Source organism: Neofelis nebulosa, chromosome 10 (genome assembly GCF_028018385.1).
Source record: "Neofelis nebulosa isolate mNeoNeb1 chromosome 10, mNeoNeb1.pri, whole genome shotgun sequence".
NCBI classification, from domain to species: domain Eukaryota; kingdom Metazoa; phylum Chordata; class Mammalia; order Carnivora; family Felidae; genus Neofelis; species Neofelis nebulosa.
In genome coordinates this window covers 67878388-67905300 of record NC_080791.1, presented here as the reverse complement: position 1 = coordinate 67905300, position 26913 = coordinate 67878388, and the positions used below count along the sequence as shown (strand labels likewise).

The window sequence follows — 26913 nt, the reverse complement described above, 5'->3', positions numbered from 1 at the left end:
TATCGCTGTGAGCCTCAAAAAAGGAACGCAGTCCTGTCAACACTGTGATGTTAGCCCTGTGAGACCCGCATCAGACTTCTGACCTCCAGAACTATAAGATAATAAATGCGTGTTGTTCTAAGCCACCACATCTGTAGTGCTTTCTTCCAGCAGCAATATTCGCATTTAGGAAACTCCTGTGTGTGCAGCCTCTGCACAGGATCCCAAGAAGGCTGGAAAGGTTCTGTGCTTGGTTTAATGCTCTACCGTTACTGTGTAACAATTCTGAATAACTTCTGAATACCACCAGCTTTTCTTTCTTCACTGGGCCCCCCCATATTATGTAGCTGGTCCTGGGGGACAAGGGGGAGGGCTCTAGGGGGAGCAGCTGGGATCATATTTGCTAGACCATGTGTGAGTTGCTACCCAGGGGCTGCTGATTTTCACCAAGAGCACCACTTGCCCCCTTCCTGGGTGCCAGGTGCTGTGCAAACTGCTTAACATGCATGTTCTAATTTAACTTGATCCTTACATCTCTAGGAGGTAATTACTATTATTTCTGTTTTATTTAGGAGAATACGGAGTATTTGCAAAGGTAAGAAATGTATTGAAGTTCCCACGGGTGGTATGCGGCAGAACCAGTATTTTTACCTGGGTCTTGTGTCTTTAGGACACTGCCTCAGCACCCTGGCCCTCCTCTGCCCCAGTGAGTTTTTCTAGTTTGGGATCTTAGCTCTATGGAGGTGACCCAGAAATCCTCCGTGAGGGCTGCCTCAGGACAAGGAGGGAACACCCTTACTAATGATTCTGCTAGCACCCTGGAGATGTTAAGCACACACATTTGGGGGGAAAATACTCTTTTACTAACGCACTCGGCGAAAACAGTTCCAATTCTTCGTGTTAGGCTCCTTATGGGCCAACAGTATCCTGTGGGTTATTCTTAAAGATAATATAATCTTGAGCTATATTAATAGAAATATACTGTCTTAAAAAGGGAAGGTGATAGTTTTGTCTGTTTTGCCACTCAGATCACAACTGCATAACTGGATTTTAAGGGATATAGAGAAAGAAGAGGATGTTCAGAGGAGAACAAGCCAAGAGAGGAAGCGGGTAACATGACAAACAGATGCAGTTTCTGCTTAGATTATAAAGTGCTGTTACGAGCTGGTTGACCTCCAGCAAGTTCTCCAGCCTCTCTATGCCTGAGTTTCCTATATGCAAGCTAAAGATAGTAATACAGAGGTTGAATGGAGAGCTCTCAGAACACTGCCTGACCCATAGTCGCTGCTATTTAATTTTTTGTTCCTTGTATCATCTGGGTCTTTGATCTGTAAAAGAGATGGCTTGGGGGACATGACCATGACTTTAACTACCTGGAGTCCTGCCGTGTGGACAAGGAACCACGTGGACCAGGCCATCAGCCCCAGCACTAGATGAGAGGAGGGCCAGGCAGATCACATAGAGGGATTTCACCCCAGCTCCAGAGTTCTGGGTATCAGAGGCCCAGGGCCAGGCTCTGCTGGAGAGCAGAGATGCCCCATCTTCCTTTTCCTGACTTAAGGGGCTCACCTTCCCCTACCCCATGTTCTCCTTGCCATGGGCCTGACCTGTTTACCAACAGACTCACCACATGGAGACGCTTGGTCTTCTCCACCAGAGCCAGCCTGCTTGTTCTCTAGGCAGCTGTCCATGTAGCCCCCAGGAGTCTATTTTCCCTGGGTTTCCAGTAAGATCCTTTTAGGAACTAATGGTTTCCTGCTTCCTTTACAGGTGTTTACATTTCAAATGACTCTTTTCCCTCTTGTCCTACTTACAATCAACATTTGATATTAGCAGATCCTTTCTCGAAATTGTATAATCACCTGAAAAACGTTTGTAGAAGTTCTCCCTCTGGACTAAAGCTGGACACTCTGATGATCACATCTCCTTGGTAGTTTACCTGTCCGTAGTTTCTGTGCCAAAATCTGCACCCTGACCAGATGGGTCTATTTCTCTTGCCTTGCAGACTGGTAAAGCTCTCAGTTCTCAGGTGTCTGCTGTCTCTTCCACAGCTGGGCCAGATGTGGTATCTTGCCAGGTCCCAGAAGCCTCTGGGTATCCCCACCCTGCCTGCCTCCATTTACCCCTTTGGTTTTTTGGAGGATGCGAGAAACTAGGTAACAAACAGATGAAGTTTCTGCTTAGGTTATAGACTGATGTTTGAAACTTGGGTTCCAAGGCCGGGTCTCTCATTTACAAACTGGTTGACCTCTAGCAAGTTACCAGCCTCTCTGTGCCTTCCTTGTAAAAGAACACGTTTGTGTTGTTTTAAGGCCCAAGTTTACAATGATCTTTTACAGCAACTCTGTTAGTGTTAGGAAACTCATACAGTCAGGGAGTGAATGTTTGACTCAGTGACTCCTATTCTGTCAGCTCATGGTAGAATTCCCACCCACAGGGCTTTCGTGGGTCTGAATTAATTCTACTCTTCATCATTCAAATATTTATTTATTTATTTATTTATTTGTTCATTGAGCCAGACACTCAATAGTTTCTTCTCTGTGCTGACCATTATGTGAGGCAGTAGGGATACTGGTGAGTAAAGCAGGTGTGGTCTTACACTTATGCCGTTTAATTTTTTTTCTAATTTTCTATTAATTTTAGAGAGAGAGCATGAGCAGGGAAGAGGGGCTGTGTGTGTGTGGGAGAGAAAGAGAGAGAGAGACTGAACCTTAAGCAGGCTCCACACTCAGCACAGAGCCCGACATGGTACTCAATCCCATGACCTTAGGATCATGACCTGAGCCAAAATCAAGAGTCAGGAATTCAACCAAGTGAGCCATCCAGGTGCCCTGACCTCATATGGTTTATAGTCTAGCAGAGACACTGCTGTTTGTTAAACAATCACAGAAAAACACATTGCAATAGCAAATAAGTGGCATGCAAGAAAAGCGAAGGATGCTGGGAGAATCATGGGACATCCAATTCCAGCCCAGGAGTCATACTTGTTCTCTCTTTACTGGGTCTTGTGTGCTCTCTCAGAGCAAGGAACTGAACTCACTCAGCAACCACAGAGGGGTGGGATTCTTTGTGGGTTGATGTTCACACATAGTCACGTAATCATACAATTCGAAGCCATGTGTTTAGGTATGGAAGAGGGCAGTATAGTTGAAGACATCATGGACGAGCTCAAGTCTGCATCCTCCTGGCTCATTGTTAGAGTTCTGTGTCTCTAGTGGTGACCATCTGTGTCTCCATCTCACTGACAGTGTCCTATTCCAACTCCATCATTCCCGCTGCCCCAGACTCCTGCCTCCTGCCTCTTGCCTTCTTGGGGTATCTCACGTTCAACCTCCCCATGAGAAAGAGCTTGATAGGGTTGCTGGTCCTTCTTCAGGATTGCCAGATCTGGCTACACGGAGTCTTGAGTGAGGCTTCCCTGTATGCTGACAGCCAGGCTGTTGGTAGCTACTTGGGGCTCAGGAATAGGTCTCTGGTCCCATCAGTTATGAGCCAAGTGATGAAGCCACAGGACAGAAGACCCAGACACCCTTATACAAGGAGTCACTGGGATTGTTTATCCCAATGGGAACAATGCAACAGGAAGAGTTTAGGCTTCGGGTGCCCAGCAGTGTTTATATTTTCCCCCATCATCCTACTAGACATACTGCACCCGTTCCATCTTTCATCAGAGCTGGCATCCTGGAGTAACTTATGTTTTGTGCCCCCACCCCCAATCAAGTATCTGGGTCGTCACAACACCATTGTTTTGCCAGATGCATCCCTGGGTGAGAGTGAGAAGGAAGATACAGACCCTAGTTTAACAGGGATTATGAGTACAGGCTTTGGAGACAAATGAGGCCAGGTTTAAGCCCTGGAAAATAACTTACTGTCTTAACCCTAGTTCCCTCATCTATAAAATGGGGATAGATATGTTTACCATATAGGATTTTAAGAAGGAATAAATGGGGGTGGGCAGGGGGAGAGTAAAAATATCCCTACATCTCTTAGCATGGTTTATGGCAAATCATGAGCACTCAGAAAATGGAAATTATTACTATTATAATTTCCAAATATTCTACATGGGGTCCATGGGCAGTGGGGGTGGCAAGCTCCATGCAGTCTCTTAGCTACAGAGGTCATGGAGATATAGATGCCAGAGAGAGTAAAAGTCTTGACTGTCCTCATGCTCAGTGAGAATCCCTACATTGACCTATCTTTAGGTTTCATTAAGTCCAGCAGACTGGACGCTGGCAAGCCTGGGAGACTATCTAATCTGGAAAAGTCTAGAAGATGCCAACAGTGTACCCAAGTAAGGCCAGAGGAGGATCAAGCAATTCCTGTGGGTGCAGGTGGTAGGGGGGAAGCTGGGGCGAGGATACTGGCGGCCTCAAAGGGCCAAGAAGGCAGTGTCCCAAGGTTTATGTTCTAGGTGGTTAATGGTATCTCTGAACCCTCGTGTGCTGACCATGGCTGCAGGGAGGGCTGCTTGGGAGAATCCTGGGAAGGAAGAGGGGCTGGGGACCCTTGGGTACCTAGGTGTGTCATCTTCTCACTGCTTGGTCCAAGAAGGTCCCTTCCCTACTCCCAGAACCCTAGCATGGTGGACCTGGTTACCCCTTGCACTGGCAGCAGCATCAGCAAACATTTGACTTTGACCTTTATTCTGGAAGAAGTCTACCCACTCTCTCACCCTCGGTCAAACAGCCTCTTTGAATTATCACCAGATGGACTGGGAGCTTGTAGGTTTGCCGAGGTCATAGGGAGGGGAGAATCTACTGATGCCACATGTAGGCGGAAAATCCACTGATGCCACATACAGGTTTCTGGCTGCTGTTCTGGGCAGCGCCCGTCTGCCAGGAGCCTAGGTTGGCCCTGCTTACTTGGCCACTGTCTCTCACAGGCAACAGTGGCACTGAAGCTCTTGATATAAATGTGCCTTATGAGCAGCTCACAACAGTCTCAGGGAGCTCGGCCGAGAGGCCCTTACTTAGCTGTTCCCACCCCGCATCGCCTTCTGTGTGCAGAGATCGATAAAGTTGAGTTTATCATGACCATCAATTCCGGCTTATTAGACAGCCCTAGTACTCGCTCTCAGAAATGCCTTGTTTTTATCTCTAGTGGAAAATGGCTCGACTTTGAACAAGAATAAAAGTAAAAAGGGAACTTTTATGGCTTAATTTTATGGAGAATATGCCTCTTCTCAAAATGAGTAAGGAGCAGGTCTCGTACAGTCAGGCTTTCTCCAGAAGCGTCAGGAAAGAAAGGCCGGTTAGGCCTGTGTGGCTCCTCTGACTCTCATGTCCTCTGGTCCTTCTCTGGGGAGGTGAGTGGGGGAAGAGGCAGACACCCACAGCAGGTGGGGAGCAGGCTCTGGGGGGCAGAGGGTGTGAGGGCCAGACCCTGGAGGATAGAAGTGCTGGGCTGAGGTCTGGAACAATTCTCTTCCACAGCAGTTCTTGAATGTGTATTCCTTTTGAAAGCCTTGGGCTGCCCTGGGCCGGCAGGCTTGTGTCCTGTGTTCGGCAGTGATGATGGTGAGTGTGACCGGCAGGTATGTGGACCTCTTGCCTAACGTGCTCTTCTGCCTCCTTCTTTATGCCTCCTTCTCCAGCAATGCGAGTTCTGCTTCAGCGTCGAGAAGACAATAGGAACCAAGACTGTGTGCTGGTGTCTGTGTGTTGGGCACTTTGAAAGGGTAGCGTCAGTGTATTCGGCGGATGCTGACTGAGTGCCTGCCGCAGGCCAGGCACTGTGCTGGGCAGTGGGAGCGCAGTCGTGAGTGAGCAAGCTCTGTTCCTGCCCCCAAGAAGGTTAGGGACACTGTCGTCTACTCATCGGGCAACCTACTGTCCCGCCTTGCTTGGGACTTTCAGGGCTGAAACTGGGAAATCCTGGGCAAACCGGGACATTTGGCCACCTTGTGTAATCAAGATGGCAGTAAGGGGGTGTTTCTTGTGGCATTTAGTGGTGGCCAAATCCAGGTGCTGGATGGGAGGGCAGGGAGGTTTGCAAACTCTTTCCTCAACGAGGTGTCTTCCTTTCACCACATGGGAGGTAGAAGATGTCGAATTTCATAGAGAAAGACACCTAGGTGATCATTTCTTCTGCCTCCCTCATTCTAGGATGGGACATACAGAGAAGTGAAGTGGCCCACCCATGGTCACGTGGCAGCTTGGGGCGGAGCTCGGCCTGGGTGGCTTCATCCACCCTCTAACACTCTTTCCCTAAAAACGGGCCCCTCTTGTCTTTCTTTTCTTTTCTTTTTAAAAATTTTTTTTAACACTTATTATTTATTTTTGAGAGAGAGAGACAGACAGAGACAGAGAGCAGGAGTGGGAGAAGGGCAGAGAAAGAGGGAGACACAGAATCTGAAAACAGGCTCCAGGCTCTGAGCTGTCAGCACAGAGCCTGACGTGGGGCTCGAACTCACGGACTGTGAGATCATGACCTGAGCCACCCAGGTGCCCCTCACCTTGTCTTTCTTATCCTGCCCACCCTTCCCCCCTCTCTGCTCAGCCACATCCATATTTGGGGTTAGGTTCAAATAAACTGAAGGGTAAGGGAGCTTGCCTCCAGGTGTAGAGAGAGAGGCCAGGGCAAGGCAGCTGTTGCTGGAGGGACCCTGAGCAGCTCCCAAGAGAGAAAAAGAGGAAGGAAGGATTTAAGGAGGTCAGGACATTTGGCCTGGAGGGATCACTTAATTACAGTACAAAGAAACTTAGAACTGCTGGAGACAGAATGTGAGGAACTGGGGCCATAAGTTCCGGGGAGGAAGGACCCTGCTGGTGAAGAGAGGCCCTGACTCTCTGACCCAGGGAGGAGGTTTGCAGAAAAAAAGGAACCCGCCGGGGTCAGTGGCATGCATATAAAATGTCGGCCTTCTATAAAATAAGCAGCCCTGTTAGCTCTGTTTAATTCCAAAAACCTACTGTGTGGGCAGACTCTGGTTTAAGAAGATAGCTCAGCAGCAAAATACAGCCCTGGTTCTTGGGGGGCTTGGTTATAGTGGGGGAGGCAGACAATAAACGCCCACCATTATGATGTATTGCACTAGGTGTTCCATTCGGAAGGGCCCGCGTAGAAAAACCTTATGTTCAAAGGAGTCTTTCACATGGAAATGGTGATCAGAATTTAGCTTGTAAAAGAAAACATTTCCATTCTGCTTACGGAAAGGCCATCAGGAGTTGACCTATAGCCCTGGGGGTTCAAACCGTCTAGTGGGCCTGGCTGGTACTGGGAGAAATTCAACTTGGTCTCCTTGGGAGGGGGAAAATGGGGAAGGGAAGAAGGGAAGGGAGTAGAGGGTTGTTAACCCCCGGCTCAGGAAAACCCCTACGAACCACCTGGATCTATGGTTAGTGGGGCTCTGAGGAACCCTCTGGAGAAGTGCTACCAGACACAGGGTCACAGTCTGCACAGCTGGTGGGGTTAGTGGGAAGGACAGCCAACATGTACCACTGTACCAACCTTATTGGGAGCTGTGCACTGCACTTCATAAAAAAACAATGATACAAAGTCACGTGCCAGCAGTTTGGTCATATATTGAATTATTTTTTAAATGCAGTCAGTGAGTGGGTTGTATCTTGATACTTTTGTCAGTTTTCATGCCTACGGAAAGGTCAGCTGCTGGTCTTGACAGCTATAAATAGGCTCTAGGCAGGGGCGCCTGGGTGGCTCAGTCGGTTGAGCATCCAACTCTTGGTTTCAGCTCTGGTGGTGATCTTGCGGTTGTGAGATCGAGCCCCGCGTTGGACTCTGTGCTGGGTATGGAGCCTGCTTTGGATTCTCTCTCTCCCTCTTTCTCTGCCCCTCCCCCCCACACATGCATGTACCCTCCTTCTCTCTCTCTCAAAGTAAATAAATAAACACTGAAAAAAAAATGAGCACTAGCTAGAGGACTGGACTTTTGGCCACAAACTTTCTGATGGCTGTTCGAAAAATCATTTTCACAACAAGAAAAAATTTTTTTGGAAAGGGTCTTGATGAGCTTAAGGAGGCCTTCCAGTCTTTGTCCTTCATTAAAGTCCCTCCCTCTACCTCCCCACCCCCTTCATCCCTTCACTGCACTTCCATGAGCCAGTTGCTTTTCTCCAGTCACAGCACTATTCCCTCAGCCCCACCAGGCCTTTGCACGACTTGCTTTTTCATACCATTTAAGAGTGTAACTAAATCTGTCTCCTCCCAGAGCCCTCTTCTGACAACTCCTTCTGGAACAGCTGCCAAGGCATCACGCTGTCCTCTTACCCTGCTTTACTTTTCATCTCAGTACTTATATGAAATTATATCATTTGTTTGCTTCCATGTTGACCTGTTTCCCCTGTCGAAGTGTAAGTGCCGTGAGGACAGGTACTTTGTCCTTGTCCTGCTGTGCCCTTATTGCCTACAATAGTACCTGCTTCATGGAAGAAGCTCAATAAATATTTATCCCATTAAATACAAGAATGAATGCCTTCTACGATGCAAGTCTGTTAACCTGGTGGTTTTATTAACATTTTAAGTATGAAAATAACATGGGCACAAAGATGGGGACAAAACATAAGAGCCTCTTAAATACAGAGAACACACTGAGGGTTGCTGGAGGGGGGTGGGGGAGGGGGAGGGACCAAATGGGTTAAAGGGCATCAAGGAAGACACTTGGGTTGAGCACTGGGTGTTATACATGGGGGATGACTCGCTGGAATCTACTCCTGAAATCATTATTGCACTATATGCTAACTAACTTGGATGTAAATTAAAAAATAAATTAAAAAAAATTAGATAAAATAAAATAAAAGAAATTGTAAGTATGAAACAGATTTGGGAAGAGGCTCAACTCTTTTCCTTCCCCCACCTCTCTTTGGTGAGAGAGAAGGAGAGCTGGAAATAGAATGGGAGAAGTTTCTGTAAATTTCTGGTAACCATAGAGACGGTGATTTTAGTTTATTAATCTCCTGCTCTTAAGCAGGCTGGGGCCCCACGGTGATTTCTCCAAATTGCTCAGCCCTGGTTATCCTGCAGCCTTCCTCATTAAGGAAGAACAGGCCCATTCCTATCCTGCAGCACTTTAATTGCCAACAAGCAGAAGCTCTGTACCATTATGCTCATTATTGCATGTTCTAACCTGGTTGCACCTCCCACTTTGGAGCCATACACCATGGTCACCAGCCCTGAACCCCTGGAGCCTCCAGTGGCAGGTGATGGGAGTAGACAGCCTCCTCTCTGAGCCCAGGGCCTATAATTGCTGCTCTTCCCTTCTGTTCAACTGTCCTGAAGACAGGAGTCCATGCCTTCTGGAATAATGTTTCGTTTCAGCCCGAGCAGGGCACCCACCATGGTTTCTTGCCCATAAAGGTGATGCTTACAGTACTTGTGTGTTCCTCCCCCTGCTGGGAATAGCATGTAGACTTTTAAGATTATGCTCCAAGTCATTTGGGAAAGAGACCTCCAAATGACTTCAGGGTTTCAGGACAACTAGAGGGGGAAATGAGACAGTTAGAGGTAGTCTCGCCAGCAACCATCTTTCCCTGAGGGAAAAACCAGGTATAGATGTCAGAAGACCATAGTGTGATTCTATCTTGGCAGCTGATTCACGGTGGGGACTCAATCTCTCTGAGCCTTAGTGACCTCCTTTGTGAAATGAGACGAGACCTGTCATTCTGTCCCTCATTTGTGTAGAGACTCTGACTGTAGCTTCAACCTGGTCTGGAGTCTGGTTCCTGGTGATGAATGAGAGGTAGGAGAGGCCCAGGCAGTATGCCTTCTGCAGTGAGACAGAGTGGATTCTGGCAGAAGTCACTGGAAGGGCACATCTTTTTCTCCCAAAGAAGATCATCTAAGGTCTGCTCTTACCTAGATGTTGGCTGCCATTTTGAAAAAACGAAGACTTTCCTTTGGTCGCATTTTCTATCCTATTGGGTTTAGAAAGATTGAGCCATTCTTCTAACAAACACTCGGTGACTACCTGCTGTGTTCCAGGTACTACACTGGGTGTTTACGGCACAACTATTAAGCTGGGATGATTATTGACAAATCCAGACTCTGTTGTGGTACAAATCCATTTTAATGGTTGTGAGCCTGTCTGTTATATATTTAGGGCTTGTCTTAAGTATTAAAGAAGAGGCCCTGGGAAGAATCTGGACTCCTGAGCCCTCCAGCAAAGCTGGAGCCAAGACATGGGGTGGGTCAGCACCTGGGGTGCCCCGCATCTGAGTCACGGACAGATCTAAGAGCCTGGCTTTTCTTCTTTGTAGGTGCCGCAACCTCTCTTTCCCCGATAGCCTGCCAGAAGTGAGCATCGTGTTCATCTTCGTCAACGAAGCACTCTCAGTGCTACTGCGCTCCATCCACTCGGCCATTGAACGCACACCTCCACACCTGCTCAAGGAGATCATCCTGGTGGATGACAACAGCAGCAACGGTGAGTGCCTAAACTCCCTTGAGCCCTGCACCCTGCTCTGTGCCTGACATCTCAGCAGAGGGTTGAGCCTCTGTTGGGGGGGCAGTTCTCATTTTTTAAGGCTCTCTCTGACTGCTCCTTCAATGAGATGTTGCTTCAGAGATGAGAGATTCTTGATGGTCCCGGCTCTGGAAGGTTCACTCCATAGGTGTACCCTCTCTGCATCTTGAAGGGGCCTGGTCCCTAAGCTTTTCCTCATTGGCTGTCCACTCTCTCCTCTAACATTCTAGTGCAGTGTGGGATAAAGAGCCCTGACCCCCACCCCCACCACATGCACAGTGAACATTGCACGACGTGCACAGTGACTCTTTTCTGTGAAGCATCATTTCAGTTTGTGGTATCCCTTGGCCTCTTCCTGGAAGATTGTTGGTGTTGTCTTAGCAGTGGTGGTGATGATAGCAGAGATGTTGATGGTGCTGGGTGTGGTGCTGGTTTGCAGTGGTCTGGTAGTGGGGGCTGGTAGTGGGCGTGTAACATGGTACCAGCAACAGAGCTGTAAAAAGTCTGTCCTCTTTGCTGGATGCCCTGCTCCCTGTTCCATCCGGCCTTCGCAAAGCCTCGGGTGGCCCACAAACACTTGTTGAAGCCCTTACCCCTTCTCTCTCCCCTTCTCCAGCCATGCTACCAGCTACCTCTTTCCCTTGGGGCACATTCTGGGACCTCTGATACCTACGTATACCAACCACCCCATAACATTTTCCAAACTTAGAGACCAGGTACGGAGATGGTTTTAAAACCAGTGCTCTTGATAGGATGATTAATATGGATGTGCTTTGGATAATGCACGATACTAAATACTAGACTGCTAGGGCACAGGATCAGAGAGTCACTGAGCCTGTGTTATCTTTAGTGCTTTCTCTGGTGTCAGGTAGTAAATTTTCCAGTGAATCGTTGCTATAATGAGAAATTCAGATGGGCAATTTGTGTTTTGTTATCAATTAAAGCTGAAACATATCAGATAATTGAAATATATTTAATCTCAATAAGCAAATTTTCTTTTTCATTTTATCACCATGTAGTAAGAAGTGTAGAGCAGCGCTGTGAAGCGGATTTCAGAGCTTTCTGAAGGGCAGTGCTTACGGATCACTTGACTCTAATTGTTCCGTGGTTGTAAAGGGAGGAAAAGACATCAGAGAGTGGTAGCAAACAGGCAGCATAGTTTTAAAGGTGATTGTTAATGCAGGAGACAGGAAGGGGCCCAGCCTCTGCTTCTCACGGCTACTTGCTATTATCTGGCCTGTGTCCATGGAATGGATGCCTGAGCGAGTGGCGAACAGCTTGACTAGCCCACCCGTGCACCCTACCTTGCTGCACCCAGGCCTGCTGGCCCCTCTCCTCTTACATGTGAGAAGGTAAGGGATGAATGAGCCATCCTTTCAAGGGTGAGGACATCCCCCAGTCACGAGGCATCCTTAGGCTCTCTTGTGCTATAGAGGTGGGTATGAGGATCAAAGGCAAGATACTAGCCAGAGAGATATTATGAAGGAAGCATCTTCCGGATCTCTTGACTAATAGGCTATGGGCAGATGAACCAAAGGAGGGCTAGTGAATTATGGCTTACTTTCAAGCCAGGGTGGCTCTGAGGATGATGGTCCCTTCCCAGGAGAGGGAGGAGAAGGAGCGGTGGGGCTCTTCAAGGATGGAAGCTTTCAAACCCTGAGCTCTAGGGAGTAGTATGCTGATGGGAAAGTTAAGAATCGTGACTGTGGTGGTAGTTACCCAAAGCTGCATGTGACAAAATTGCACAGAACTACATACCCACACCCAAATGGGTACACATCTTACTGGAGAGATCTGAAAAGCTCCGTGGATGGGGGCAACATCATATCACAGTGTGATATTGGACTGTAGTTGTGTAAGATGTTAATGTTGTGGGAGGCCGGGTGAAGGTGTGTGGAACCTCCTTGTACATTTCTGTGTACTTTCCTGTGTTATCTGTAATTACTTCAAAATATAAAGGCTAAAACAAACATCTCTCTCAGAAGATTCTAATTCAGTAAGTTTGAGGTGGAAACTGGCCATCTCTGTTTTAAAAAGCATTCTTGGGATGCCTGGGTGGCTCAGTTAAGCATCTGACTCTTGGGTTCGGTTCAGATCATGATATAGTTCATGAGTTCAAGCCCCGAGTCTGGCTTTGTGCTGACAGAGCAGAGCCTGCTTGGGATTATCTCTCTGTCTCTCTCTCTGCCCCTCCCCTGCTATGTGCACACACGCTCTGTCTCTAAGTAAATAAACATTTAAAACAAAAATAAAAAAGTAAAAAGCATTCTTAATGGCTGTGTTGCATAGCTCTGGTTGAGAACCTCTGGTTTAATGAGTAAGATGTAGCTTTGCTCTTGTACACATGAGTTCCAGTCCATGATGTGAAGGGAAAGAACTCTGAAGTCTCAAGACATGGGCTGTAGGGTCCTCTCCACCATTGGATGAGTGACCATGACGTCTCAGAATCTTCATTTCTTCCTTTGTAAAATGGGAATAATAATCGTCCCTGTTTGCTTCACCTGCCTGACACAGTCAAGCAAATGACCAAATTGAAGGCCATCAGTGTTTACCCCTACCCACCCCGCCCCCGCATTCCCAGGAGACTGCCACATAGCTCGCCAACTACACAGCTGGAGCTCCAGAGACGGAACCGTGGGAACGTGAATTTGGAGTCTTATGCACGGAATAATTGAAGCCACTGCCTGGGAGGAGATGGTGGCAAAGAAAAGAGGGAAGAATAAAAATAGAAGCTTGAGAGAATACTGAGCGTGAGACATTAAAGAGTCAGGAGGAAGAGGGTTAGCTGGTGAGAGACGGAACGGGAAAGGGCAGGAGAATCTGGAGGATGATGGATTCTGTGGACAGAGAGAATTCCAGAAGTGAGAGTCATTTATTTGAATGAACCCACAGACAGGTGGGAGGACGCAGAGTCTGGGAAGAAGCCTCCGTATTTGGAAGGTGCAGCAGGAAGCTTTAGGAAAGTATCGGGGATGGGAGCTATGGAAGCCATTTAAAGATGAAGAGCAGACAGGGAGGTAGCTTTTCTCTGTCAGGGATTTTGGCTGCAAGAGAGAATCAGATTCTAATGATTCTGGAGCAATGTTTCACACACAAACACACACACACACACACACACTTACACAAATTTTAACCATAATCTATAGTAAGAAATACGTGTACATCATGACCCAGGAGGACACACCTACTCACACTCATACAATAGCACACACTATTGAAACAAAACTTTTAAGAAACAATATTGATATTGTGATATCAATAGAAAATGTGATATTTTCTATTATAGTCTGGTTTATGTTATTCAGTTGTATTGCACTGTATGGTATGGTATGGTATTGTATTGTATTGTATCGTATTGTATTGTATTGTATTTCTTTTTTTGAAAGGCAGGTTGTTCTCAAGACCCTGACTGCACATTAGAATTGCTCGGGGAGCTTTTACACAATCTGGGTGGCCATCTCTTGGCTCTGGTAATTCCATTGGTCTGGGTGGGGGCGGGGGGGGGTTGCCTGTGGCCTTTGAGGCCAAGGTGTGGAACAAGGCCTCTGACGGCGGAGGAGAGGAGGGGATCCCGGGCACAGAAGTGAGGGCTGCCTCTGGGAAGAAAGGGCCCATCTCTGTACCACTCAGGAGAAGCAGATGGGTGAATAGGGAGATAGCTGGAGGCAATGAGGGGTACAAGAAGGGGTGCCAGTAGGCTGGCAGAGTAATAGTGCTCAGTCCCAGTACCCTATAGCTTGCAAGACCTTGGGTGGGTGGGGGGCATGTTGGGAAGGGGACTGGTGGCAGCTGGGGTTGCCCTGTGTGGAATGGGGCAGGGAGGTGATCTGGAATGGGTCTCCTCAAGACCAGTCTGAGCTGAGCTCTCAAGAAGGGCAGAAAAAACCCTGGAGACTGTGGCCCTTGAAAGAGGTGAGCCATCATGCTTAGCAAAGGGCTTAAGGACCCTTCAGACCAGACCAGCCCGACTTGGGGGAAGGTGGCTAGGACGATATCCTCCTGCTCAGGCTCCATTTGGGACCTGCTTCTCTTGGGCATCATCTCGCTCAGCACAGAGCGAGATGTTTATTTCATGTCAGGCCAAGTCAGTACAGTTCCACAGATGTTTATGGGGCACCCAGCCTAGGCCAAGGGCATGACGGGAATCTAGCCCCTGACATCAGAGAGTCCTGCAAATAAATAAAAGGATATGAAACCTAATAGGACTCCTGTTTCTGGTCTCAGGTCTGCCACTTCCTGGCCGTGGGTCCTTGCCTTGGTTTTATGTGCCCTGTGGGGATTTCAGGCCCTGCCCTGCCCGCCCCATAGTCACCAAGGATAATGACAATGGACGTGAGTGACAGTGAGGTAATGGCAGTGAAAGGGCCATGTAAGCTGCAAGGTGTGAAGGGTGCCCCCAGGGTGAGTCTAAATGACAATAACAACAACTTCAACAACAACAGTAATAATAACAGCTGATGTGTAACCACTACTTAAAGGCAACTCTTGCTTTTCTCTCCCTCCTGAAACAGTATGCTCTGGTGGGAAGAACGCAGAAATGGGCCTTTGGCCAGCTTTTCAGTTCCAGCTCTTCCTAGCTTCTTCCTGGCTACGTGCTCTTGACCTCTGTGAACCCTATTTTTCTTATCTGTAAAACTGGGACATGGAATTCCTACCTCAGGGGTTGTTCAGAGGCTTGAATGCGATAAGGCATGATGGAAGGGGCATCTGTGTTTGCAGCTCTAAATGAAGCGGGAGTATAGAGCCTTCGGGACATCTCCCCAGGCAGTGTCACACGTTGTGTGTGTGCTGGTACCTCGTGTCCCCCAAACCCCTCCTCCACAGGCATTTCTTTTGCCTTTTTTAAAAAATTGGTTTCAAGAGTAGAATTTAGTGATTCATCGCTTACATATACCACCCAGGGCTCACCCCAACAAGTGCCCTCCTTAATGCCCATCACCCGTCTAGCCCATCCCCCCACCCCCCACCTCCCCTCCAGCAACCCTCAGTTTGTTCTCTATAGTTGAGAGTCTGAAGGCATTTTTGTTTGGGGTCAGGCTTGTGTTTCCACAAACACAGGAAAGGGGCCGTCAATGACTGCCTTCTTTATCCAAGCCTCTCTAGATCTTTAGCTCTCTCCCTCAGAAGCCAAGGGCTGGAGGCTCTGCAGATGGTCCTTGTATGAGAGTCTGAGTCCCTGTTTTCTGCCTCCTTAGCAATATCCCAAACAAGCTCCACTCTTTCAGGGGGCGGCTCCTGTGTAAGATGTGGTCATTCTACTAATGTGGTCTCAGACTTTAGCGTTTGAGCTTGATGAAAAATACAGAGATTCGCGCCAGGCGCATTCTTGCCTCAGGACATTTGCACTTGCAGCTCCCTTCACTTGGAAGGCCTTTACTGCCGCACAGCTTCTTCTTTTGCCTCTTTAGGCCTTTGCTCAAATCTTTAAAATAGCACCCTGGTTAAAGTGGCAGCCCTTACCCCTGTCACTCCTCATCCCTTCCTCGCTTCTTTTCTTCCACAGCACCTATTACTACATCTGTTATACTGTACTCACTTGGTTACCTTCCTTTATTTATTTATACCTTCTCGCTCTACCCATCTGTAAGTTCCATGAAGACAGGGACTTGGGGTTTGTTCATTGCTCTGTCTCCAGTGCCCAGAATAGTGCCTGGTACTTGCAGGGATGTACTAAATAGTGATTGAATGAATCAGTGAATTTTGATTCTGTAGGTCTGGGGCAAGGCTTGGAATCTGCATTTTAGTAAACTTCCCAGAGCATTCTCATGCAGTGGGACATTCTCTGGGAATCACTGTTCTAACTGTTGTCCCTCATCTGTACTGCAGCTGAGGACCTTGGGACAACAGGCATTTAAGCTCCCCCAGAGCAAGCCTCAGGCAGCAGGCACTGCTGGCTGGAGCGTTTCTTCCCCCGGTGGGGCCTTTGGGACCTCCCTGCTGCATCCCAGGGAGATGACGTGAATGGCGGGCAGGATGCAGAGCTTCTCTTGCTGTTACCCCCAACCTGGCCTGAACTCAGGTCCTATGCACAGAGTCAGGTGGCTGACCCCAAGCCTCCTCCCTTCAATGTTACCCAATGTCTGCAGGCATTCCTGCCAGGGTAGGCCATGCCCTACCTGCCCTGTAGCTCTGAGACAATGTCTTCCCTCCCTGGCTCCTCATACTGTTATCTCAAGAAATGGTGGGAACACGGCTGTGAGCCTCCTGGTTTTAATTACCATGCTCTCAGTGAATCCCAATAGGCCAAAGTCTTTATCTGGGACTGAATGATTTAACCTTTATGGACCTCCAGAGGGAGGGAAGCACCAGCATTTGCAGCTGATAGAATCATCCCTGCCTTTGATTCTTGGCATTCACCTGTTTGTTCATTCACTTCATTCACTCATTCATTCATTCATTCATTCATTCCCTCAACAGGTTTTTGATGGCCACTACTTTGTGCTAGTACTTTAGCACACAGCTAAGCATTTGCCTCTCCCCCATTGTGAGCTCATTCATGTGACGCAGGTATTCCAGTGCCTGGCACAGGACAGGTGCTCAATGAACATGAGCCTTTTCAGGTCCCCTCACCGGCTGTTCCAGAGTCACCATATTCCACAATCCAGCCACGTCCACTTCCAAAACCATTTCCTTTTCTGCACTTTCTGTGTTTCCTTTTTTAACTCGTGTCCTCTTTTGATAAACTTAAAAATCATACACCCTTCTTTTCATGCTATTTGAAATTTTAAAATGAATCTGACTGTTGTGACTAGAAGCATATCAAAGCAATGGCAATATCAAATATTCTTTTAAGAATACCATTCCCTGAGGTGCTGGGGTGGCTCAGTCAGCTAAACATCCGACTTCAGCTCAGGTCATGATCTCATGGTTTGTGGGTTTGAGCCCTGCATTGGGCTGTGTGCTGACAGCTCAGAGCCGGGAGCCAGCCAGCTTCAGATTCTGTGTCTGTCTCTCTCTGCCCCTTCCCCATTCATGCTGGCATGATCTCTCTCTCTCTCTCTCTCTCAAAATAAATATTAAAAAAAAAAAAGAAAAGAATGCTATTCCCTGGAGGTCTCAGTCTGCTCTTGGTTGGCAGTGACTTGGCCAACCTCACCCAGCCTGATGTGTGTCCTCTTCTGCCCTCCAACAACAGAATGGCCAGTTGCCAGAACCTCACACCCTTGAAGCTGGATGGTCTCTCTCCTGGGTGATGCATACCTTTCGTTCATGGATGCAGCCTTCTCACTGGTCACGTTTGCTTGAAATCTTCAACAAATGTTGGCAGCATGAGTCATAGAACCAGGCAGCCTCCACAGACAGGGTAAATGGGGCTGTCCCTCCCCCACCATGCTGTTGGAGAGACAGACAGAAGACCAGGCAAACCCCACCTGGTTCTTGGGAGGAAACTGAGGACCTATGTAGGACCGAGACTTGCCAGGGCCCTACAGTATGTGGGTGACAGAGCTAAGGTAGGACCTCGGGTCCTCTGACTCTCATGAGGGCTCTCTCCTCCACCCCATGCTGTGTTACTACGTGGCCCCGTGTTCAGTCTTCCTGCTGTCTGCACTTTATATGGCTGTGGAAGCCCAGCCAAGGCCAGGCAGGTTTGGTTTCGTTATGGTGCTCCGGACCATTTGCCTTGCTTAGCCCTCTTCTGAGAATGACTGTCCTCCCACAGCCCACCCCCTTCACCCAAATCAAGCTTCAGGGACTGTTCAGTTGGTAGCGCTTCCAGAAAGCCCTCCATCACTCTGCACTCTGCCTGCCAGCTGGATCAGGAAGTTCACCTTAGCACTCACACAGGCTCTGACTGCCTCCCTCACATACTATTTTTACTGGCTATTTACTCATGAAATTAGAGTGAGAAATTTAGCACAGGTTAGCCAGGGTGACCAGTGTTAGGGTGCCACTCATCTCAGTGTCCCACCAACTAGCCTAGTGCTCAGCACATAGTAGTCACTCAATAAAACTGGTTACAAAAGGACATTCACAATCCCTTAGGGAAGTAGGTGTGGTTACCATCTCCGTTTCCGTAGAGGAGGAAGCTAAGTCTCAGGTGAAAATAAAAAGTGACCACGGCCCAAGGTCATAGCCAAGCCATGGTTAGATGGGGATTCAAACCCAGGTCCTCTGGTCCTGGAACCCGTGTCTCTCTACTCATCACACTGCTGGGAGGCCGGGGGCTTTTCTTTTATTTTGTGGAGGAGTGGGACTATTTAATTTAGAAATAAGCTTTGGACAGCCTCCTAATCAGAAGGGAGCCCATGAGTCCACTCTTGGAGAGAAAGACCATCATGGAGGTAAGGCCCCCACGTGGGGTGGGAACAGCATGAGAACTGGCACCAGGAGCTGGTCTTGTGCTCAACTATGTGGACATAGGTTCCTTCGTGTCTGATTTTCCCCTGACAGCAGCCCACCCCATTACTTCTTGCAGAGGGTAGGTCAAATCCAGGATGACCCCCTCGCCCCCACGCTAAATGAAATGGTAGACCTGTGTCCCAGAGTCTCGCATAGATTAGCCTCCCCCAGACCCCTCCCAGGTACAGGTCCTGGATCTACCTCAGTGAAGGGCAGCTGGCAAGTGTGGACATGAGTGGTTCCTCAGGCTGTGTTCCATGCCCCCGGCTAGACCACCGCTCAGTGGGCTGCCTCTGCCCAGGACTGGGCTTTGACCCTCACTTCTCCAGGCCTGGGCCTCTGACCAGAGTGACTCCCAGAGCTTCTGGGTAGATGAAGTCCGAATCAGGCAGCACCAGCACAGTGAGCACTTAACATGTGCCAGAGCCTTTTCTAAGGATTTTTTTAATAAATTAATCAGTGCTGTATGATAATGGTAAGAACCATTACAAAATCATTCTATATAATAAGGAAACAGGCACAGAGGACAAGTTCCTTGTCCAAAGTCACGCAGACATAGGATTTGAACCCAGGCTGTCTGGCTTCTGAGCTGACTCCCTCAACCATTAAACAGGCTGCCTCTCATGCACCGTGGATCTCGGACTCCAAAAGAATTAATGGAATTTTGGCCTCATTCTCTGGAGAGAGAATGGCATTGGGCAACAGGGCCAGCAAAAGAGGCGAAGAAGGAACTTAAGAGAAGGGAGTGGCTGTCTCCTCAGCTGGAGCTTTGCCCGGGTCCAGTAGGAAGGAGACGTGTTTCATGGAGGCGGCTAGGCTTGTGTCGGGACTGAGAGGAAACTGAAGAACCGTGCTCAGGTCATCTCGTGAGAGGGGCAGCTTCCTATTTCATTTGAAACGGAGAGAACCTGGCGTGTCTATGTGCGCACGTGTGTGAGTGAGTGGCTGTGACCCGGTGAACGTGCGCTGATGCGGTGTGAACGTGTGTGAGCAATGTGTGCACGCACGGGTGCACCTGGTGTCTTACTCCATTTGGGTGGCTTTTACACCATGTACCGTGTTTTGTACCAAAATACCATAGACCGGGCGACATTTGTTTCCCATGTTCTGGAGGCTGGAAGTTCAAGATCAAGGTGCTGGCAGATTCAGTGTCTGAGGAAAGCCTGCTTCCTGGCTTATAGATGGCTGCCTTCTGGCTTGTCCTCACATGGCCTTTCCCTGTTGCCTATGTGTGGACAGAATGCAAGTCCTGGTGTCTTTTCTTATAAGGGGGCACTAATCCCATCATGCGGCTCTACACTCATGACCTTATCTAACCCTGATTACCTCGCAAAGGCCCCACCTCCAAATACTATAATGTTGGGGATTAGGACTTGACCGTATGGATCTGGGGGGTGTGCAGATTCGGTCCATCACACTGGGCTTCTGTGAGTAGTGGCGGGGGTGGGGAGGGGCAAGACCCACAGATAGTGGCTGAGCCACTTCCACCACTACCTGGAGCCACCTTCACGATTGTGATGAGCGACAAGTCATTGCACAACTGTGAGTCACTGTTATTTTTAATCGGTGGTAAGAAAATCACAGAGTAGTGACGAAGTAGAATCAGAACTCCCAGATTGCTTGCCACCAGCTGCTGGGTCCCCCTCCACCCCCTGTGGAGACCCCATCATCCCTTGGCCCAGAGGCTGCCTAATCATTGTTTAATGTTTCAAAGATGCTGTCCTACACAAGAGATACTCATTCCAAGCTGTAAAAATACCAACAGCTTTGCATGCAGCTGGAATAATTGCAAAAATAAAAAAAAAGCAGAGGAAAAGAATGGTCTGACAGTATTGTGCTTTATGGAGCTTAAAGAATCCCATATAGCTAATCTAATTACAACCAAGTCTCAGGCAGCTTAAAGGTGTTTATACAGCCAGGCACATGGGCTGTCGGCCCACTCAGCTGAAGGCTTCTTGTCACCACCACCCCCATGCCTCTGACTGGTGTGACTAGAATAGCCCACCCATAAGACTGGCAGCAGGCACCCGGGAACCTCAAGATGGAGGCAGCCTCATAATGAATTCTGCAGAGGTCCTGGAGGCTCTCACATTTACCCTGTGCTGCCTGGGGCTGCTCTGCCTGCCACACTGTTTGCCCCCAGACTGAGGCTTACTCTTGGCCAGACTATACGGATTCCTGTGCTCAGGTGTTGTCCAGCCCTCTCCCACGGAAATCGTATGACTTGTGAGCTCCTGGCTGCTCTGGGTAGTGAATGCCCACCCCTCCCTGCCCGACTCAAGCCCTGATCAATGCCCACCCCTCCCTGCCCGACTCAAGCCCTGATCCTAGGACTGGGACATGCTTCGGCCAGTGGCCATGGTGGTGGAAAGGAATCGGGTAAATATTTCTGGCCATTTCAGTTGTGTCTGTTTCTGAATAATCCTTGTAGAGCCACCACATGTGGTTTTGCGGGCTATGCCCTTGACCAGGGCACCCAGACAAGGGGCAAGTGGGGGGTTTAAATCTAGCCCACGATCTCCATTCGCTAAGCCATGCATCCTGATATGAGTCTGTCAGAAATGCCTTTTCAAACTGGGAGTCTGAGGGGGAGTACTTTTCTGTGATGCACATCAAAGGGCCATGTGCTAATAGCCCAGCCAGCGCTGACTCTGCGGAGAATAACAGCAGTGTCTTTTTCCCACGGTGGACGGCATGGCTGTAACAGAGCTGCTGCAGCCTGGGGGTGTCCCCTGCACCTGCTGCCCTCCACACCCCAGCCTTCCTTAACTTCCTCTGAGTTGGTCCTACACTGGACCTTCTGCCTCTGTGCTCTACCAGTCTGCCATTCCCTCCTAGGATGGAGCCCTTACCCCCTGAGCTGGGCTCTGGCTCCCATCTAGCCTGGCCAACCCTCCTATTTGAGAGGCTTGCCCCTGCTCTTGGTACCCCCTGGCTGGGGCCCTGCTCCACTAGTCTGATCCACCTGCCTTCCCCTAACCTGGGGGCTGAGCATCCTTAGTGATGCCGGGATGTGCCGAGCCCCTGCTGACACCGCCTCCTGGACAAGCCCCAGAGCTCAGTCAGTTTCTCCAGCTCCAGTTCTGCCTGTTGCCATCTTCTTCTCTGTCCTCACCAGCCACTCTGCCAGGGTCCCAGCATGCCAAGTCTACCTGAGTCTCGCAGTAGTGTGGGTAGCACATCACTCGTCCTGGGCCCCTTTGCTGATAAAGGAAGCTGACTTAGGGAATCAGAAACTCCCCAACATATTTCCCTGCCTCCCAAGAAGAGCCCCCAGGAGGGCAAATAACATGCCCTCCTTAGCTCAGGAGCTCCCTGTAAGCAGTCTGCAGCAGGGGGACTTTGGACCATTTTGCTTTACAGACGAGACAAGATGACCAGCATTTGATTAACAGAGCCAGCAGGAACCAAATACAGGAAAGCCTTCGTCAAGCAGTTAGCCGTATGACCATCTGTTGAGGGAGAATTTCCTGGAGTTGGAGCACTGAGCGAGTATGGGAGGAGATCAGGAGCAGTCTCTTCTGCCCCCGGGTGAGGGGCCCTGCTGCCGCAGCTGGGAGTCCAACTGTCTCTGGGAAAGGCCAGGGTCACACTACCCCAGCCCGCAGTGCGGCCCACAGGAGATGTCTCCTTGTCCAGCCTATCTCGCTCAGCAGCTTGTAAAGACAGACCGGTACTGACGGTGTAGGTACCGTGAATGCAGACACTACGGCCAAGCTGAGATCATCCCTCTGCTTTCCCAAACACTTAAAACCGCTGCTGATATTAAGTCTTTGGAGTCCGAAATGCCTCCTAGTGAGACTGATTTTCTGAAAGGCAGCCCCAGACCACACAGCAACCCAGGTGTCCTCCAGCAACACCAGGAAAGAAAAAGGAGCGTGTGGACAAGAGTTAGAGCTTGTGGCCACCCCAGCCGCCGTCCAGATATGTCCTGTGTGGTACTTCAGAGCCCCCAGGAGGCCGGTGCTGCTATGGTTTGATGTCATGGTGGAAGGTTCTATGGCAGACACCATTGGGGTGTGAGGGCTGGGGTGTGGTAGAAGCCAGTGCAGATGACAACAGCAGGTGTGGACCTACCTACACTGCACATCACTAGAAATCTGCTCTTATTGTGATTGGGGGGAGAGATTATTTTTTATTTTTTTTTTTTTAACCAGGGCTCTACTCTACACCTAAGGGCCCTAAATTGGGAACAAGTTCTTTTTTTTTTTTTTTTTTTTTCCAGGGACTGCCTCACGTATCTGCTCAGGTCCACAGGGAATTGTGCCTTTGGAGTTTCTGCAGCCATTGACATGCATTCATTCAACAAATGGAGAAGCAGGTTCCAAGCTTTTTGCTGGGGAGGCAGGGGTGAACCAGGTGTGGCTCTTGCCTCTGATAAGCTTTAGTCAAGTAGACAGACTCTACAGCCCCCCTTTGGCACAGATGTAGAGATGAGATGAGATGTAGAGATGCCTCATTTCTCCTTGTTTTTAGATGTTTATGCCTTGGGAGTTCAAGATGTAAGTAGAATTGTAGGGAGGGAAGCTCTGGAATAGAAAACAACCCCAGGTTTGTCAGATCAGTGAGCAGGAAGGTTTCGTTCAAACCACCACTAATGGAAGGCTATGTTTACTAGACAGCCCCAAGGCTGACTCTTGACTCATTCTGTGCTGCTGAAGCAGGGTGTTGATTTTAGTCTAACCAAAGAGGGCAGGGCCCGGCAAACGAGACGTGTGCCTCCCTTTGTTTTCCCGTCCCTGGTCCCCATACTGTGACTTCCATTCCTTCCTCTGCCGCCCTGCCGGAGGTAGTTCTCCACTCAGCACCCGACCTAGGAACAGGGTGGGTGACCTAGCTCACTTTGTGGGTTGCTCTCCTTGCTAGATGGGCTTCTCTAGTGGGGCATTGGGCAACTTGAAGCAGGCAACCCTAAAATGTAGTGCAAGCCCCTCACTTTACTGGAGGGACAAAAGATCCAGAGAGGGTATGTGAGTTTCCCAGTGGCACACAGCTAGAGAGCAACCCTGCTCCAGTGCTTTGCTGTCTGCACTCATTCATCCAGCAAACATGCACAGAGTGTGTTCTCGTGTGTCAGGCATCACACTCAGCATCAGTGATGCAACAATGGGTCGAAACAGTTTCTGTTTCCAGAGAGCTCACAGCCCGGTGCAGATGATATACCGTAAACAAATAGCCGTTACACACAATGTGGTGGTAAGTGCCACCAGCCACAGGTGACAGGAGAGAGTGCTGAGGAGCCCCAGGGAGAGGTCAAGGTCATTCTGGGAGGACTTCCTGGAAGAGCTGGCATTTGAGCTGGGCCTTGGAGGTTGAATGGGATTTGGATAATGGATTTGAGAGTGGAGAAAAAGACAGAACTTGCCTCTGTTTTTGTGTCTTTCTAATACACTTTAGGGAAGGAGTCAGAACGATCATGTATTGGACACCTACTGTGTTCCAGGCACGGTGCTGCACACTTTTACACACTGTCTTAATTTTTCTGGTATCTCTCTTCATCTTACAGATGAGGAAGCAGACTCAGAAGTAACTTAGCCCTGAATGGAGGCTTCTTCTTTGATTCCTTTTTCTCTCTTCCCCAAGAGGCCTCCCCCAGTGCCTTGTGCCCCACAATGAATGTGATGATTGAACGAAAATGGGCACAGAGAGATGGGAATAGCGAGTTTGCAAAGTCGTAAGGAAGGCATCATACCCCTTCCTTGGACAGAGTGTGGCTGAGCACACAGCTATTTAGGATTTCTGTCATCAGAATAAATGTCTTCCCATGCATTTAATTTATACCCACCCCCAGGCTGATATAATCTTAGCCTAAGTGAATACTAACAAGAACTTTCCCTTTTTCCAAGCATCTTTGATGTGTTACTTCATTTAACCCTACGACCAACCATGTGAGCTGGGTATTATTATCAAGCCCATTTCACAGACAAGAACATGGAGGCTCAGAAAAGTTACCAGTTGCATAGCTAGGAATGGAAGAAACAGCATTTGGGCCCGAGTTGGATCTGGCTGCAGAGCCTGAGCACTTAACCTTGTGATATTCAGGGGTCCTAGACTCAGTTACCTACCGAGGCTAGATAGATAAGGTGAAAGGTAGAGGTGAGGCAATGAGGACTGGCGGGACAAGAGAAGGAGTCCCCGCTCAGCCAGAAGGGACCCCACCTCTTCCGGCCGGCTTGTTTCAAGTTGGAGATCACACTTTTACATCTGGTGGGCCAAACGAGCCACATGGGCAGGCCAGATACAGTCCTGGGCTTTCTGAGCACAGCCTGTGTCGTGCTGGCTCCCAGTGTGAGACGTAGAAGCTTCTCTGGAGAAGCTGTGTATTTCACACAGCCTTGGTGGAAACTTCTCCCTCTTGTCCCCTCCCCCTCTCATGCTGGCTGCTTTCCCACATCTCAGAAAGCAGCCAGTCCACACAGGCTGAACGAGCCACTCCTCCATCCAGCTTCCCTTCATCGTGTGCAGTTGGAGAACTCGACAAGGCACAGGCCATGCGTGCACTTTTAGTTCCACTGATTCAGGGAGGCCCCTTCTGGGCTGATCAGCCTTTCAAAAAAGCACACAGTCAGGCGGTTGAGGTATGGATTTTGTGTGCCTGGGTGGTGGACTTGGAGGCTGTCCTTGAGACATCCCTGAATCTTGAGACCTTGCAACTTGCATCAGGCACCCTGGACCGGGCCAGTAGTGGGGGAGGGGAGGGGAGGGGCCAGTGGCAAGGAAAGCTGCAGAGGAGGCAGATAGTTTGAGAGTCACTTAGAGCAGCCACATGTCCCTCAGCAGGACATCTCTCAGGGGCAGGAGGTCGAGGAGGGGTAGGGGAGGACAGCAGGAGCTCAGGCCTTCACATGGGCTGACTCAGCCTGCAGGTGCCTATGACTTGGACATACCACAGCTCACCGGGACTCACCCTGGCTGGCCTAATTCTCTCCCCATTTCCTGCACTGACTATGACCCACAACGCTGAGGGATGGTCCCAGAGTGTGTTTGTGGTGCTTGTGGTTGAAAATGGGGTCGCTGCCATCTAGGAGTGAATAACCACATCATTTCAAAGCCAAATAAGACCCAGGGGAAAAAAATCCTAGGCCTCATGTTTCTCTCATCTGGGGAAAGAAAGGTGAATTGGAACTTCATGAGCCCAACTCTTTAAACCCTTTCTCACCCAGTAAATTTGATGGGGTGACAGAAATGAATTAGAAATTAGATCAGGGCTCAGCATTTACATGGGTTCCAAGCCAAATGGAAATTAAAAAGAGTATCTCCAGCAGAGTTAATGGTGAAGGCAAGGCTTCCTGCATATATGACTTGGCAGAGTGTTCCGACCTGGGTCTCAGGGGAATTGATGGAAGGATCCTGTTGACGAGATCAGGAGGTGGAGAGAGGGTTCTCTACCCAGATACGGGGAAGGAATTAGCTTGTCACCAGTTGACACTCACTGATGTGACAGAAAATGCCACCAATGCGAGGCAGATTTTAATGCCAGGCCGCCCAGTGGCCACATTGACTCCCCCATATCTTCCCTGAGGTGCTTAGACATTGAAGAAAGGAATATTTTCCCCTACATTGAAGGAGGTTTCTAGCTAAGTCCAGTGGACGGGGTGTGTCTGCAAGCTTGTCTGTGTTGTCAAATTCCATTTGGTTTAAACATGAGAACTAATGCAGAGAATCAAAGAAAACAGAGTTGTTTGCTGAGTGTTCCTGACCAGGGCTGCTCAGGCATGAGGCTGAGGTATTACCTAAAGTGATTGTATTTTCTCTGAAAAGAATATTCAGGGTTGTTTAATCTTTCTGGAGTGAGTTTCCATAGTCTTAGGTACTCAACTGCTCTCCTCTAGACCTGCACACTCCGTAGTCCTACAATATGTCAGCCCAGCGGTGGGTGATAATGCCTGTTCACCCAACTCCTCAATGTTGCATGGCTGGAAAATCCAGTCCTATCCTTCCACTTTCCACTGGGGCTCTTATGTTATGCCAGGTGCATCTATGGGAGAGGGAGGGGAGGAAGGAGGGAGAGACAGAGAGGGAAAGACAGGAAGAGGTATGGATAGGTAGGTGGGTAGATGGATGAATGGGTGGATGGATAGATGGATGGATAGATGGATTCAATCTTTTCCATTCCATGACATAGGTATTTTATGTCCATTTGGAAGATGAAGGAATTGAGAGTCAGAAGCAGTAGT

General features: G+C 49.0%; 1 protein-coding gene across 3 annotated transcripts in view; it reads left to right on the top strand.

The window, feature by feature from the left end:
• The window catches only part of GALNT18 (polypeptide N-acetylgalactosaminyltransferase 18), a 351823-nt gene that overhangs the window by 183631 nt on the left and 141279 nt on the right, over positions 1-26913 (top strand). For all 3 annotated transcript variants that reach the window (XM_058688252.1, XM_058688250.1, XM_058688253.1), the window contains exon 3: positions 10191-10357. In XM_058688252.1, the coding sequence (XP_058544235.1) occupies positions 10191-10357 (167 nt within the window). The remainder of the gene's footprint in view (positions 1-10190; positions 10358-26913) is intronic.